The 17,348-nt window shown below is 40.1% G+C and overlaps 2 protein-coding genes across 3 annotated transcripts; both read left to right on the top strand.

Annotated features, from left to right (window-relative positions):
* The first annotated feature begins 1,529 nt into the window (after window positions 1–1,529).
* atf4a (activating transcription factor 4a) lies at window positions 1,530–4,608 on the top strand. Its single transcript, XM_026933269.3, has 3 exons — window positions 1,530–1,683; window positions 2,712–3,119; window positions 3,267–4,608. The coding sequence occupies exons 2-3, from the start codon at window positions 2,822–2,824 to the stop codon at window positions 4,175–4,177; spliced, it is 1,209 nt and encodes a 402-aa protein (XP_026789070.1). The 5' UTR covers window positions 1,530–1,683; window positions 2,712–2,821; the 3' UTR covers window positions 4,178–4,608.
* Window positions 4,609–14,062: 9,454 nt separating this feature from the next.
* Window positions 14,063–16,644, top strand: LOC113538308 (uncharacterized). Of its 2 annotated transcripts, none has more exons than XM_026933272.3 (2): window positions 14,063–14,356; window positions 14,807–16,644. In XM_026933272.3, exons 1-2 carry the CDS (start codon window positions 14,280–14,282, stop codon window positions 15,747–15,749), a joined length of 1,020 nt encoding a protein of 339 aa, XP_026789073.3. In that variant the 5' UTR covers window positions 14,063–14,279; the 3' UTR covers window positions 15,750–16,644. The 2 variants fall into 2 exon arrangements, with proteins under 2 accessions (XP_026789073.3, XP_026789074.3); XM_026933273.3 differs by having other exon boundaries at window positions 14,802–16,644.
* Window positions 16,645–17,348: the final 704 nt, after the last annotated feature.

The following is a 17,348-nucleotide window of genomic DNA, read 5'->3' as shown; positions in this document are numbered from 1 at the left end:
GCAGTGTACATGGGATAGACTCCAGATCCACTGCGACCCTTACCAGGATAAAGCGGATACTGAAGATCCATCCATTTTAAATACTGCTTATCCTGCACTGGGTCGTGGGTGAGCCTGGAGCCTATCACAGGGAACTCAGGGCACAAGGTGGGGGACACCCCGGGTGGAGTGCCAACCCCATCGCAAGGCACAATGGCACACACATTCACACACCAACACACATCACAATTTGGAAATGCCAATCAGCCTATAACACCTGTCTTTGGAATGGGGGAGGAAACCAGAAACCCAGAAGGAAACCCGAAGGAAATGCCTCCAGTGGTGCGAGGCAAACGTGCTAACTACTAAGTAGCTGAATGAAGTACTTTTGCCAAAAAAAAAAACTGGTGCAATATTATTCAGATATGGTTTAGGCTATTAGTTGTGTTGAGTCATATTATTCATGTAGGCTAGGATCTGATCAGAACCAAAAGCAGCATCAATGTGCTTCATTGGTATGACAAAACAATGTTACGGTTGTATTGTCAAATCGTGTGTTGCAAAGTATGTGACTAGAAAAAAGATATACTACTACTAAAATAATAAGTAAAATACAGAAATTACAACAGTAATACTACTACTACTACTACTACTACTACTAATAATAATAATAATAATAATGAATGAAAGAAAGAAAGAATGAATACTTAGCTAGATTAATACATTTTGTGGATGTTTCGGACATTTGTGGACGATGGCTGTGCTGCCAGTCTATAGCACTCATTCTGTTCCCTAATCATATATGATAATTTCTCTAGATGTATGACCATGCTGAATTATAGATGTTGAATGTAATTTTTTTAAAATATAAAATCTTCTTGTATTTAATTCAGTTTTGAGCATTCTGTAAGTGTAACTCCAGTACTGTTGCTGTTATGTTACTGAAAGTGTGTAGAGGGCAGCATTGTACTATTTACTGTATAACTCTATATTAATCTCAACTTCTTTTGAGGCCAAGAAGTGGTGAATGGATTGAAAAATGAATAACGTATGAGACTTTTAAATGAGTAAAAAAACAAATATTTGACATATATATAAGTAGCCAACAGAGTCAAATCAAAGCCCTGCCTTTGTGATCACTGTCCTCACATATTGCAATGGGTCACATTAAATCACACTATATTAAACTAAGTGTCTTATCCTAAACATTTTCGTGGACCACTGATACACGAAATAATAAATCAAATAATTTCCCCGATATCTAAAACCAGCTTTATATGAATAATGTTTTGGTGTTATGTCTTTTTGTCCTATTTTCCATCACGACCTTAAAATTCCGGATTTCTTCCACGTGACTTGCCATAGTACTTTCCTTGTCTAGACTGTTTGAGGAACTACTTTTCTTAGCACAACAAACCACACCCTGAGGACTCACAGAGCCAATCACATGGGAGAGAATGCGCGCGGAGTGATACGGATTTGTCGCGACAGCGGAGGGTTACACCCGAGTGTTGAGCGTCAGTATATAAACTCATGTGACACCGCCACACTGTTTCTTCTTTCCCGGTACACAGGCGTTACAACGGTTTGGGCACACGGCTCTCCTGCTCAAAATGGCAGTGTAGCGGCTTGCAGCGGAAAACTCGCAGCGGCAACACTTGCAGTGCAACGGCGATTTGCACTGGCTCTATTTATCAAAATGGCGTAAGTACAATTTTGTTACTTATTTACAGGAAATATGTTTATATAAGGCAACTAGCTCAGCAATATGGCGGGAGTGTAACCATATGTTATCACACGGCCTGGAAGACTATTTATCTACGAGATATTTTTGAAATAAATTATATTATTCACTTTGTCAAAACAAAAAAAATACTCATTTTGAGTTCAATGTCCTATAAAAGCTAAATAAAACCCGGGCTAGTTAGCAAGAAGGCTAGTGTTAGCCATGTTCGCCATTTTCTCCCTCCCTTTCCCGCGTTAATTGTTAATCGAGTATATTTTGTTGACTAATCGGTCCAGTAAATTAGCAAACTATTTTAGTAGATTAGTAGAAATAGTGTTGTAAAACGCATACGATGGTGATGAATAAAGAAACGTCTAAGTTTTCCATTGTTTTCGTCGAGAAGGCAACGTGGCACATTCAAAATGGCGCACGCTTTACTACTAATGACATCGGGTGCTTTTGTTATGAAAATGGCGCGAGCGCCAAGGGCACTGCTACCGCCAAGCGGAAGTGAAGGTGGGGCTACCGGCTGTTCGTGACCATATTAGGAAATCTTGTTTGTACTTAAAGGGCGGGGATTTCCAAGTATACCATGGAGTTTTATAAATACTTGGCAGCTAAGATTTACCGTTAAGCACCGCCTTGACTAATGTTCCTGAATAGTAAACTGAACATGTTGCCCCAGCTGTGTCATACAGGAACCTGAACGTCACTGTTTAAATTACTTAACTTTTTTCCATCTGAGTCAAGTGCCTCAGACAGATGGAAATAGTTAAATAATACCAGTCCACCATTTTATGTAGTTTGCTTGTGGAAGAGATCGGTTCCTAGTTCCCCCTCATACATCAACATAGTTCTCATTTTGTCTACACAACATACTCAACATAGTACACTTCACAGGACACACATGTTAAATGTCTATATACACAATGTGTTTTTTTAGTTGCTTTGAGTTGTTTTATTTGGATAAAACCTATCTCTTTACCATTTTTTATTATTTTCTCAGGTCCCTCGAGGCAACCACCCTCAGCACTGCTGCATTTGACAGCATATCAACCTTTCTTGACTCGTCATCGGAACTCCTGTTCTTTTTGAGTCTGTCTCTGACCAAGCACCATGACTCTGAGCTCCCAGATGTGCGTGGAAGATATGGGGACCCTGTTCTTGGGGTCCTCGACTCTGATGGCTGACCCCTTTGGGCCCCTTCTGGACGAAGATGAAGAGAGAGCTCTGTCTGAGGGGTCTTCATCGCCCCTCTCCTTCTCTTCATATTCTGATTCTTACTCCTCCTCCCCGTTTTCTTCCCCCTCAGCCCCCAGTCCTCTAGGATGTAAAGGCGGGTGTGATGTGCCGTTCCCCTGGCTGTCTGCCAGTGAGCAGATCGATGCTCACATTGGGGCAGACCAGAGAGAAGGTAAAGACGCTTGTAACACAAAAGCACACTGATAGTAACCAGTGATCTGACTTGTACAAAAAATATGTTGGGAGACCTGAAATTATGCTTCAAAATGTACGCAGTCAAAATGGAGGGTTAATAAACACAAACCCTTTTCTCTTACAGGGGATGCGTTTTCAGGCATGGATTGGATGACGGAGAAGATCGACCTCAGTGATTTTGACCTGGACTCGCTCATCGGGTCATGTGATTTGGATGAGCCTCCCAGCTCTCCAGAGGAGCTGCTGGCATCCCTGGAATCACAAATGGATCTGGACCTGGTTCCACTCCCATTCCCATCAGCATCCACACCTGTTCCGGAAGAGCTCAACCTGCCTACTTTCCCTCTAGACTTGCCAGTCGAGTCAGAGATCCACCCTGAGCCTGTTTCTGTTGAGATCAAATCTGAGCCAGTCTCTCCGGCCCCTGCTCCTCCATCTCCTGCATTTACACTCGAATTGGGCAGTGAAGTTGACATCTCCATCTCGGAGCTGGAGAAAACAGTACCCAAAGCCAATGCTGACAACCAGACCCCCAGTATCGTGCTCTCCCTCTCCCCTGCCCACATAGTGGTAGTTCTCACTACCAAAGAAGAGCCAAGCATTTCCAACTCTTCCTCAGACCAGTCTGACAGTGGTTTCGAATCTGTATCCGGTTCTCCTCCTCGCATACCGAGTCCTGTTCCATCTCCAAAACCTGCTGGTGCCTCCAGAACCAAACCTTATTCTAAACCTGATCCTGATGCAGCTATCGATGTTGCTGGTAAAGTAAAGACTGTATCGGGAACGACCAAAACAGTAGACAAGAAACTAAAGAAAATGGAGCAGAATAAGACGGCAGCTACCCGCTACAGGCAGAAGAAACGGGTGGAGCAGGAGAGCTTGAATGTGGAGTGTGCTGTGCTGGAGAAGAAAAACAGGGAGCTGGCAGAGAAGGCAGACTCGATCAGCCGGGAGATCCAGTACCTAAAGGATCTCATTGAGGAAGTCCGGTCAGCAAAGAACCGAAAAAACAAGTCCAAAACTAGCTCTTCATAAGATGGAGGTGTCTGTATGATTGGCAGGATTTTATAAGAAAGGCACAGGATGATTCAGTAGGAGTAGCTGTGCTAGTGTTTCCCCACACCCTCACAATTCCTGTATATTCACAGGATATTGCTGTGTAGTTAAAATATATAGTACTTACAGTAGTTTAAAGTAGATTGTGCACAAACCCATTACACACCTAAAGCCCAATCACTTCTCATCTTTAACCTTCTCACCTCACCTCTTAACATCATTGTCCAGTAAGGGGCCTCGTATCAAACAGTGGATATTTTTTGTTACACTGAATATCACGCTTGTTGCATGTAAATAGCTTCAGCTGCACTCTTCAGCTTTATTTAAAACTCTGGTGTTTGGTATGTGTTTATGGTGTAGTATGCTATTGTGCGATTTCTTCAGTTTTCTAATAAAGCTTCTAAACTTGATTGTGGTTTGTACTTTTTTCAGAGATGTGTGGGTTTTTCTCAGAAATGAGTGGGGTTTTTAAGTCAAGGGTTAAAAATGAATGACTTTGCATAAAGTGTTCCTGCAGGTGAACTGCCAGCTCAAGATCTTGCATGCAAATGTCATAAAGGGGAACAGAATGAGGAAACTGATACCAGCTGCTGTTTCTTGCTCAAATCAAGTAAAGGGTGTGTTTGTAGAAGTTATGGGGATTACAAGCCATTGTGAAAGTCTCAGCCTAGTTCCTTTGAAAGCACAGAAGGTATGTGTGTAATGTTGGAACTCCAGCTGGATAAATAGAGCAGAAGTGTGTCACTGCTTGTAACAAAGTTTTTTGTGCACTAATTACCACCAACCCATTGTACACCCTGCTGACTTTAGTTAAATATAAACCTTAGAACATAAACCTTGCATTTATATCTGGTCACACAATTGGGATGAGAACACATTCTCTATGCTCATCAATTTATTATGGGTGAGATCAAAATGGTTTTCAAAATAAATAAGAATTTAATGGCTTTATAGACATCCTACACCTTTGTACTCAGGACAATATAAAAATGCATTTTCAGTTAGATTAACAGTCCAACCCACTGATACATATACTGACAAATTTGTAAAAACCCATAAGGCATACTGTAGTAGTCAACAAATCTCACTGAATCATACACCAAAATGTAATATCTCTATTTTCAGTGTTCTCAATGATAGTCATGTCATATATATATATATATATACACACACACACACACACACACTATATATATATGTGTGTGTAATTTAATGTGTATTCCTTTTGAATTTTTTTAATCAATCAAGTCTTTAGTTTGAATTTAATATTATATAATTTGTAAAGCACAAAACCTTTCTTGCTGCAACAACCTGAATAACTGGATTTGTTCGAGACACAATTACTTGTCTAACCTGACACACAAGTGGTTAATGCCTTCTCTAACATATGGTGCCCAGATTGGATCCAACATGTCTGCCTCTACATAGTAAATACAGCTCTGAAACATTGCTAATTCATTTAATGACCACTGTTGGGTTCAAGTACCATAAGATATTTAGTATTAGCATATACTAAGTTTGGTGCTAAACTGTTGCATATTACCTGCATACCAAGCCCTGATTAAACAGGTTAGATCATTTGGCTCAATTCACCAACAAGAGTTGACTCCTTCAGTTCCCAAACATGTTGCCATTTTTTCTAAACCGGACTACGTTTGAGATATTTTGACCAGTGATTGTGTTTCTTTGCCTAACTATAACTGAAATTGTTTCATGAAATCATACTCTAGCTTCTAATTAACAAAGTAACGTTACTTTGCACTGCATTTTATAAAATCTATTTAAATAACTAAACTAAGCAAGGAACTGCAGATGTGAATTGACAAATACAGCAATTCTTGCTGTTTATCCTGGTAACTGATCACCTCCCCAGATACACTGTCTACATAGAGTACATCTTCAACAAGCTCAGATATTGAAAAGAGGTTTCCTTGGAAGAATTCTTTATTAAATAACACTGCAAGAATAATGGTGTTGCCTACATTTATGACAAAAGTAGAAAAAGTACAATTAAACAACACACCAGTAGACAAGAGAATGCTTGTTATACCTGGTGGTGAAGAGAAAGAAGAGGTTTTGATGACTGTAGGAGGGGGAGGATTATATTTAGCCCTTAAAACAGCTTTGACTGCAGGCACTCATAATTACGTCTGTGGCACGAGGAAAGACATGCCTCTTTGAAATTTGACCCTCTAAGCCATCAAGAGGAAGCTGAGGGAGAGAGAAAGAGAGAGAGAGACAGCTGGGAATGATAAGAGTTTCACAGAACCTGTCATTCTTCAGGGACTTAATCAGCAAATCTATAAAAAAACATACAAACAAAAAAAGGCTTCTACATGCATTCTACATGTATTTGCCTGTTTTTTTTTTTTTTCAGAATGGAGCTCATCTGTTGATACACATACTTTAGAAGCCCCCACTTCTTCTTTTTTTTTCCCCTCACTATCACTGCTGGGTTGGGAACCAGTCCACCAACCAAAAATATCCAGCCAACAGTGATACTGTGGTCAGAAACTGAGTACTAAAAATCTAGCTTGGTCTGACCAACTTTCAAATCACAGGATGAGTTGGTCAAGCTAGACAAGATTTTTTCCAGTTTCCTTAGTACTTGACTAAAGTGGTTCAAGAGTTTCTGATTTAAGAAAAATATTGCATTAACCATTTAGGAATTGCAGCCATTTCCATCCATTTTCACAGGCTCAAAAGTAATTGGACAAACTAACATAATCATAAATATTTTTTAATACTTGGATGCAAATCCTTTGGAGTCAATGACTGCCTGAAGTCTGGAACCCATGGGCATCACCAAATGCAGAGTTGCCTGAGATGCTTTGCCAGGCCATGAGTACAGCTGCCTTCATTTGCTGCTTGTTGATAAGGTCTTTCTGGCTTCAGTTTTGTCTTCAATAACTGAAAAGGATGCTCAATTGGGTTGAGGTCATCAGACATTTAAGAACATTTAATTTCTTTGCCTTAAAAAGCCCTTGGGTTGCTTTTGCGGTATATTTTCGGCCATTATCCATCTGTACTGTGAAGCGCTATCCTATAGTTTTGCAGCATCTGACTGAGTCTGAGCAGAAAGTATATTACTATACACTTCAGAATTCACCCTGCTACTTATATCACTAGGCATTCCTTCCTTTCCTTCTCTATACTCTTCTCGTCCCATCATTCTGGTAGAAGTTAATCGTGCATCAGAACTGGTCAGGCTTTTTTAGAGTTTTTTTTTTGGCAAAGTCTAATCTGGCCTTTCTGTTTTCGAGCGTTACCAGAGGTTTGCCTCTTGAGGTAAACCGTTTGTATTTACATTCATGAAGGTGCCTCTTGATTGTAGACTTTGACAGTGATACGCATACCTCCTCCAGTGTTCTTGACTTGGATAGATGTTAAGGAGTTTTTTTCAATAAGGAAAAATTCTGCATTCATCTACATTAGTTGTCTTCCATGGTCTTTCAGGCCTTTTGGTGTTGCTGAGCTTGCCAGTGCATTCCTACTTTTTAAGAATGTACCAAATTGTTGATTTGGCCACTCCCAAAGTTTCTGCTATCTTTCTGAGAGGTTTGTTTTGTTTCTTCAGCCTAAAGATGGCCTCTTTCACTTGCATCGACATCTCTTTTGACCACATATGGAGAATTCCCATGAACAGCTACCAGATGCAAATTCCACGCTTGGAATCAACTCCGGACCTTTTATCTCCTTAATTTGTCATGAAATAACAAAGAACCAGGCCACACCTGGCCATGAAACTGCTTATCAGTCAATTGTCCAATTTACTTGTCAAGAGTTAATTTGTGACATTTCTTGCTTTCTTAATGTGCTTTAGACCATCAGTTGTCTTGTGCAGAGGAAGGGTGGGTACAGAGTCAATAGCCCTATTAGTGCTACTACAACTACTGTACAAATCCATATTATGGCAAGAAACACTCAGTTAAGTAAAGAGACAGTCCATCATTACTTTTAATTAATTTACAAAAATTTTTACCTTCGAAGGTCAGTCAATCTGAAAAGAGACGTGCAGAAGAGACGTGCTTGGGCCAAGAAATGCAAGGAATGGACATTAGATCAGTGGAAAACTGTCCTTTGGGCTGATGAGTCCAAATTTGAGATTTTTGGTTCTAACCACTGTGTCTTTGTTAGACGTAGAGAGGGTGAACATACGGTTCCTGAATGTGTGGTTCCCACTGTGAAGAACGGAGGAGGAAGTGTGATGGTGTGGGGGTGTTTTACTGGTGACACTGTTGGTGACTTAGTCAAAATTGAGGGCACACTTAACGAGCATGGCTACGACAGCATTTTGCAGAGACATGCCATCCCATCTGGTTTGCACTTAGTGGGGCCATCATTTGTTTTCCAACAGGACAATGACCCCAAACACACCTCTAGGTTATGTAAGAGCTATTTGTCCAAGAAGGAGAGTGATGGAGTGCTGCCTCCCCAATCACCCGATCTAAATCCAGTTGAGATGGTTTGGGATGAGTTGGACCGGAGAGCGAAATAAAAGCGTCCAACAAGTACTAGACACCTCTGGGAACTCCTTCAAGATTGTTGGAAAACCATTTCAGGTGACTACCTCATGAGGCTGACAGAGAATGCCAAGAGTGTGCAAAGCTGTCATCAAAGCAAAAGGTGGCTCCTTTGACAAATCGAAAATATAAAACATGTTCTGGGTTATTTAACATGTTTTTGTTTACTACATATTTCCATACATGTTCTTTCATAGTTTGGATGTCTTCAGTATTAATATAAAATATTGAAAACAATAAAAATAAAGAAAAACCATTGAATAAGAAGGTGTGTCCAAACTTTTGACTGGTACTGTACAAATTATATGTATAAAGAATATAAAGAATCTGAGCAACTTTGACAAGGGCCAAATTGTGATGGCTAGAAGAACATTTTACATCATGTGGATGGCCAGGTGTGTGTATGTTGCTTACCTGGGGAAGAGATGACACCTGGATGCACTATGGGAAACAGGCAAGCTGGTGGAGGCAGTGTGATGCTCTGGGCAATGTTCTGCTGGGAAACCTTGGGTCAACCTGGTATTCATGTGGATGTTACTTTGACATGTACCACCTACCTAAACATTGTTGCAGACCAAGTACGCTCCTTCATGGCAACAGTATTCCCTAATGGCAATGGCCTGTCAGCAGGATAATGCTGCAAAAACAGTGCAAAAATTGTTCAGGAGGTTTGAGGAACATGACAAAGATTTCAAAGTCTTGATTTGGCCTCCAAATTCCCCAGATCTCAATCTTATTGAGCATCTACTGGACAAACAAGCCTGATCCATGGAAGCCCCACCTCACAACCTACAGTACTTAAAGGATCTGCACTTTGGTGCCAGATACCACAGCACACCTTCAGGGGTTAGAGCTGTTTTGGTGGCACATGGGGGACCTACACAAAATTAGGACAGTGGTTTTAATGTTATGGCTGATTGGTGTGTGTCTATGCATATATATTTACATATATATATATATATATATTTTGCCTTTATATACCACCACAATGGATTTGAAATAAACAAAAATGTGATCAAAAACAAAAATATGGCATTTACCATTTAGGAATTACAGCCATTTTCAGCCAAGTACCTCCATTTTCAGGGGCTCAAAGGTATTTGGACAAAGTGACATAATTGTAAATATGACCATAATTTTAATACTTGGATGAAAATCCTTTGCAGTCAGTGACTGCCTGAAGTCTGGACCCCATGTTCTCAAAACTCAAATTCTGAGTTTCCTCCCTGGTGATGCTTTGCCAGGCCTTCACTGCAGTCACCTTCAATTGCTGTTGTTTGTGGGTCTTTCTGCCTTCGGTCTTGTCTTCAGTAAGTGAAAAGCATGCTCTGTTGGGTTGAGATCAGGCGACTGACTTGGCCATTGAAGAATTTTCCATTTCTTTGCCTTCAAAAAGTCTTGAGTTGCTTTCGCAGTATGTTTAGGGTCATTATCCACCAGCACTGTGAAGCGGCGTCCTATCAGTTTTGTAGCATTTGGCTGAATGGTAGCAGAAAATGAAATGAAACACATGAAATATGTATTTGCATCCTTTGTTTTATTTATCTATTATCTTACTGTTTACTCTGTTGGCATCTACCAGCTTGCTCCAAATGATGTCTCATTGTACTTGTACAGTGACAATCTTATAAGTGTACATTGTATGGCCAAAAGTTTGTGGACATCTGACCATCACACCCATATATGCTTTTTGGAACATCCTATTCCAGATTTCAATTCAATTCAATTCATTTTTATTTGTATAGCGCTTTTTACAAAGGTCATTGTCTCAAAGCAGCTTTACACAAACAAAAGTAAAGTGAAGTGTGTGTGTGACGTCTCTGATGAGCAAGCAGGGCGACGGTGGCAAGGAAAAACTCCGAGATGGTGATAGGAAGAAACCTTGAGAGGAACCAGACTCAACAGAGAACCCATCCTCATATGGGTTTACACTGTAGTGTGCGTGTGTGAGAGCACAATGTGTGTTGGTGTAGTCCATGGAAAACAGCTGAAGCGTTTTCGTGGCAGTATGAAGCATTGCCGGTGGACAGGTCCAGAGTGAAGGGGGGGGGGGTCTGGATTACCAGCAGCTCAGGAGAGTAGCTCGGCAGAAGGAGAAGGAAAGTGGTTAGGTACACTCACAGTCACCGTGTGGAGATAAAACTCAACATCCACGAGTCCCCCAGATCTACTCCTTTGATAAAAACACTAGTCGCTAAATGCTAGGTTAAATAAATAAGTCTTCAACCTCGACTTAAACACTGAGACCGTGTCTGCTTCACGTACATTAACTGGGAGGCTATTCCATAATTTTGGGGCTTGGTAAGAGAAAGCTCTGCCCCCTGCCGTGGTTTTGGCAATGCGTGGTACTGATAGACAGCCTGCATCCTTAGAGCGAAGTAGGCGTGGCGGAACGTAAGGTACTAACATATCGCTTAAATACTGCGGAGCGAGACCGTTTAATGCTTTATAGGTTAGGAGTAATATTTTAAAATCGATGCGGAATCTTACTGGGAGCCAGTGTAATGTAGATAAGACTGGCGTGATATGCTCATACTTCCTAGTCCTAGTCAGGACCCTCGCTGCTGCGTTCTGAACTATCTGAAGCTTATTTATGCATCTAGACAAGCATCCAGATAGTAAAGCATTACAGTAATCTAATCTGGACGTGATAAATGCATGGACTAGTTTTTCAGCATCACTTAGCGAAAGTATATTTCTAATCTTAGCAATATTTCTGAGGTGGAAAAATGCTAACCTGCTTACATTATCTACATGCGCCTCAAATGAGAGATTAGAGTCTATAATCACACAGAGATCTTTTACTGTTAGACTACTTGAAACAGAGAGACCATCTAAAGTAACAGTGTGATCTCTAAACTTACTTCTAGCGGCTTGTGGTCCCAGTACCAGAACCTCTGTTTTTTCTGGGTTTAGCAGGAGAAAGTTGCTTAGCATCCAGTCTCTTATGTCTATCGCACATGCCTCAACTTTCTTTAACTGGCTATTCTCATCTGGCCTAGCTGAGACGTATAACTGTGTGTCATCAGCATATAACTGTGTGTCATCAGCATTTGAACAAGATTTAGTTCCCCTTGCTCTTATTGGGTGACAAGACCCGGGGTGCAGTCAGCATTCCAATTTATCCCAAAGGTGTTCAGTGGTGTGAGGTCAGGGCTCTGGTGCAGGCCACCTGAGTTCTTCCACTCCAACCTTAACACACCATGTCTTCATGGAGTTCCCTTTGTGCACAGGGCATTGTCATGCTTGGACCTCTTAGTTTCAGTGACGGTAAATTGTAATACTACAGCATACAAAGACATTCTGTACAACTGAGTCCTTCAAATTTGTGGCAACAGTTTGGGGAAGAACCACATATAGATATGATGGTCAGGTGTCCACAAACGTTTGGTTATTTGGTGTAGCTGGTAAAGCAGGGTTGAGAAAATCAAAAAGCCAACCAAAAGTATCCAACCAACATCAATGCTATAGTCAGAATCTGAATTGTGATGAATACCTAGAGAAATGTTAGCACAAATTGTTCACTGGAAAAAGATGCAGTCTCTCACTACCATCAACAAGATATGCCTCATAACTTAGCCAAGAAAACCACATTTGTTTTTTTCCCCTAGAACCACATACCAGCACTACTCCCATCGAGTAGCAGCCTACACCAAAGGGCATAGGTGTACCTAATAAACCGCCAATGACTGTAACTATATAACTAATGACTATTACTCTAATTTTTGTGGACAGAAGGGTAGGAGGGAAAAGTCCAACATAATTAGAAGGCACAACATGACTATCTGCCTTCTCTTCTAATTCCGTAGAGAGGTTTAATGTCAAGTAGATCCGTTGCTCCTGAGGGATTATAGTGGGTGTGAGACTGGGAGCTGCAAGCGCGGACCGGCTCAAACCGGATTACACCGGTTCTGTCAACCAGGAAACTCCAAACTAACACAACTGAAGTTAGTCACGCCCTTCAGTTACCAGTAACTGACTGAACACACACGCTAATACTGCTAACAGAATTATCGATATTTTCGACCTCCAGGTCGAGTTACTGAATGGAAAACTCCGATAAAACGTTAACAGATACGACATCATATCATTAGCAACAAAAAACCGCCTGAAAACCAGCGCCGTTTATCACCATTAAACTCTCTCAGTGTTTAAGTTCAACATCATAGTTGTTCCATGACGTTTCAAGTTCAGCTCAGTTCGTCCTGTGGGAGGTTTTTATAGATTTTCTCTCGCACGCGAGGATTGGGTGTACGTACAAGCTGCTCATTGATTGGACTGTTCAGATGTCATTCATGTCACCGTGGCAACCATAGGACACAACAAGCTAGCTCCTGAGTAATTCAGGCGAACTTGGTGCGGCTATTAGAGACTTCTGTCGCCCTCTAGCGGATACTACACAAACAGCGACTTGTACTTTATCTGATTATAATAAATAAAACTTGTATTCTGACTCAGTTACATTTCCATCGCAAAAGCATATTTTAAACTTTAGCTTTTTTTTTTAATCCCTAAATGTTAGTTATTAACTACAGGCATAGTTAAAATAATCAAATCAATTCCTGATCATGTGCATCAGTCACTCTTGCTCTTCATAAATTACAGCTAGGCCTACTTTAAAAAGAACCTGAAAAAACTGACACGAATTTGAACAAGGTCTAGATATTGTGTGATTTCATAAACACTAAGCTTAAACCTTAATCTTAACATCTTTTAACATTTGAATACATTTTAAATCATGCTGATAGTTACCAGCTGCAAGTGCAAGATCAAGTAGATAGATAGATAGATAGATAGATAGATAGATAGAGAAAGAAAGAAAGCAAAGACACAAACAAACAAGCAAACATAAATAAAACCAAGGAAACACAAACAAGCAAACAAACAAATACATAAGTAAATAAAGCAAAGACACATAAATAAAAATAAATAAATCCAAGGAAGCACACAAACAAATAAATAAATAGATAAATAAAACTTAAGAAACACACAAGCAAATAAATAAATGAAGGAATAAATAAGTAAATAAAGCAAGGACACATAAACAAACTAGCAAACGTGCAAATAAACAAAACCAGAGAAACAAACAAACAAACAAACACACGTCCTGACTATGACAGTTTAAATAATTGTACTTTTCTTTTAAAATACTCGAGTACATACATATAAGTATGGACACTACTTAATCTTCACTCAGGTATACTTTTGTCTACGCCCACTTTTAAATGAATAAGATTTTTAAGTTCATTCTTTCAAGTGTTAATTTCTCTACTTTTTCCGCCACTTGCACAATTTTTTTTTCTTCCTCCAAACCGACTGGTGGCGCTGTTGGTTTCGCTTTGGCAAACATCCGGGTCACAAAATACACCATCAAAGAAGAGGAACGACTGCGTTTCCATCGCCTGCTTAGTTACTACACATACATGCTATACAAGTTATTGATGGAAATGTCATTATGTACACTACGTAGTGCTCTTGATAATAAAGAGGGAGTTGTTCAGGATTCAGCACAAATTGCAACAGAGTTTACTTACCTCATTTAAGCCGGATTTCCTTAAATGAAGACTTTCGTCTTTAAAAGTTTGTTTAAAAGTTCAGCGATTTGGTGTATCTTATTTAGCAGTGTTTTACGGAGGTAGGCTATGTCATTTAATTAAAAAAAATGTCTAAAATGATTCAAATAAGAGATAACTGGACATATTTACGTTTATCTCAATGTGTTATACTGCTTTTGGATTCAGCAGGTTTCAGTAGTTCATGCTAATTTAAAGAATTCATATTTTAAAAACAGATATATTTAGTATTAGCTTAGTATGTGTAGTATTAGTTTTCCATTAATTAAGTGATTAATTAAGTGAATGTTTGCATGTATATGTTACAGCTGTGGTCCAAGTGTGACACCATGTGAACAAACAAACCAACAAACAAATACCTCCTGACTGCCACAATTACAATTATTTCCTTTTTACTTAAAGCCTGCTCCTTTCTAATTAAATACATAAATACATACATACATACATATATGCATGTATATAAATACTATTTATTTATTTATTTATTTATTTATTTATTTTCCCAAGAACAGAACATCATCCAGCATGTCCCGGCCAGAGAATCACGTGATTTGGAAATCAGGACACGTGGCGGCGTACCTGCATCCTTCTCCATGGACTCCAGGGGCCACTGTTGTGACCCACGATCCCCCTAAAACCCCAAGCAGCCTTTTCCGCTTATCCGAATCCTCGTTCCTGAGCCTTCTCCTGGGAGCACGGGCAGTCGGAGAACTCCTCTGTAAGCGTCTCTGCGTCCAGCGCTGCGCTCTCGTCCACAGACCCGACTGTGACGACGGCACACCTGCAAATCTGCTGCTCCTTCCTCTTCATGGCTTGGAGGACACGTGGAGGCCGCATCTCGCTCCTGAGGAAGACTTTCAGCCTTATGATCCTGGCTACATAACTTCCAAAAGCGGTCCACGTTGGACTGATCTTAACCTGGAAGCTGTTAGGAATAGAATTCGGGAAAAACTGCCTTCTCCGGATGCCCCTCTTAACTACACGTTCCTCGGAGAACCGTCACACCCGGGGTTGTTTTCCCGTATCGTTCGAGGAGAGGAGAAGCAGTGGAGGGTCTGGGAGGATGAAGGCCACATTGCCTTTCTCACACCGTTCCCCAACACTCCAGGTCTCACAGTGGTGATTCCACGCAAGCCGCTCACCAGTGACATCCTCCGTCTAGACGACGGGGATTACACAGACCTGGTGCTGGCAACCCGGAAGGTGGCGAGGCTCTTAGAAGAAGCACTGGGAGCATGGGGAGTGGGGGTCATATTTGAGGGCTTTGAGATAGACTACGCTCACGCTAAACTGATTCCTCTGGTTTCATCACCAGGCAATGTGACACAAAATGCTGTGTGTTCAGTACAAGAGTTTTATGATGTGTATCCTGGGTTTGTGAGCTCAGCTAATGGACCACAAGCCAGTACAGAACATTTAAGACAGATCCATGACAAAATCACTAAAATGTCATAGGACTGATGTTTAATTTCATATCCTTTATTAAATCTTTTTTTTTAAAATCTGTTTCAGATCAAGATAAGTTTCCTATTTGTGTATTTTTTAAATACTAAGGCTACATCTACATTAATCTGGACAGATCTGAAAGCTGCATTTTTGTATTAAAACGCTCTCCGTATACACTGGTGTTCTCAAACAGTTTCCAAAAATTGCTCGTCCACACTGAGACATCTGAAAACGCTTACATCCCTATACTGCGCATGCGTAAAAACGTAAGAAGCTCTGGTCTGCGTCATTTCCTCTGGGGAGTTTATTTACTTTCTGTCTCTTTGAATTGATGCGGTAATGTGGAGGAAAAGCAGAGTTTTTTTAATGGACAGATGAAGAGGTGGAGTAAGCTTGCTAACCCAAGACTATAAAGTTGTTTGTTTTGAGTTGAATGGATCACATGACTGTGAGAAAACGCTGTTATTAGTGTAGACGGAAGGCCAAAACATAGAGAAAAAGATGCATTTTCAAATTTATCTGGATTAATGTGGACGTATCCTAAGTCAAAATTATATATTGCATTTTTGTCCACAGTTAGGGCAGCAGTTAAGCTTCTGTGCTTTTGACCAAAATATTGTGATTTCTGATCCCTGGACAGAGAGACACATCTGGGCTCTCAAACAAAGCCAATATCCTGCAAATGCCCAGGTCATTGCTTTGATTGGACTCATAATTTTCTAACCTCATATCAGATATAAACAGTAATTATGTATGTTTGAATACCAAAATATTTTCAGTTTGCACTGATTTAAAATTGTATAGTTAATTGCTCAACTAATTAATGTCAATGCAATTCAAATGTAATACTGACCTAATTTTAATACTTCACTCTATTAAAGTGAACATCCCTCTCTTCGCTGAATCCGTGCTGTGCATTCATTTCAGTTGTACTACACTACATTTGAATGATGGAATGCGATTGGTCAGAGGGTGGCAAATCACAGGTCTATATTAACGCACTCGTTTTAATACATTAATGTTTATGTAGTAACAGCGGACACAGGCTTGTATGGCAGACACTCTACATTAACGAAATTTTTTTAAAAAGTGTGTAATTGTTGATATGCTGAAGCTTTCTATGAGGAGACATTTATTTAGCATTTTGGAAGGAGTCTCCAGTGTCAGTGCTTTCTTACATTCAGATGTAAAACGTCCTTTAAGTTTTCCAACACAGGAAAGTCTTCAGGGTGGAGAACTTTGAGCTTTCTTGTTATCATGACAAACTGAATTTTTTTTTTTTTTTTTTAACTTCGAGAAAGAGAAAAAATTGAGGTTGGTGAGGGAATGGCAGTTTCTAGCTGCTTTAACATAAGTGATAACAAGAACTACCTTGTTTGGCAGCCTGTGTCTAAATGGATAGAAAGTATTATGTGACATTGTTTAATAAATAAAGCACTGTAATCGTCAGCAAATTGTTGTGGTGTAAGATGAACAAAACGCTTAAGGTCGTGCTGTTATTGGAAAATCATCTTCGCGGTTGACTTCCGCTTTGTGTCGGTCACATGGGTTATTGTACTGGGAGGAATTCTATTGAGTTATGAGCCAACATCTACAGGAACTGGAGCT

Source organism: Pangasianodon hypophthalmus, chromosome 2, assembly GCF_027358585.1.
Source record: "Pangasianodon hypophthalmus isolate fPanHyp1 chromosome 2, fPanHyp1.pri, whole genome shotgun sequence".
NCBI lineage: Eukaryota > Metazoa > Chordata > Actinopteri > Siluriformes > Pangasiidae > Pangasianodon > Pangasianodon hypophthalmus.
This window is presented reverse-complemented; position numbering and strand designations above follow the sequence as displayed.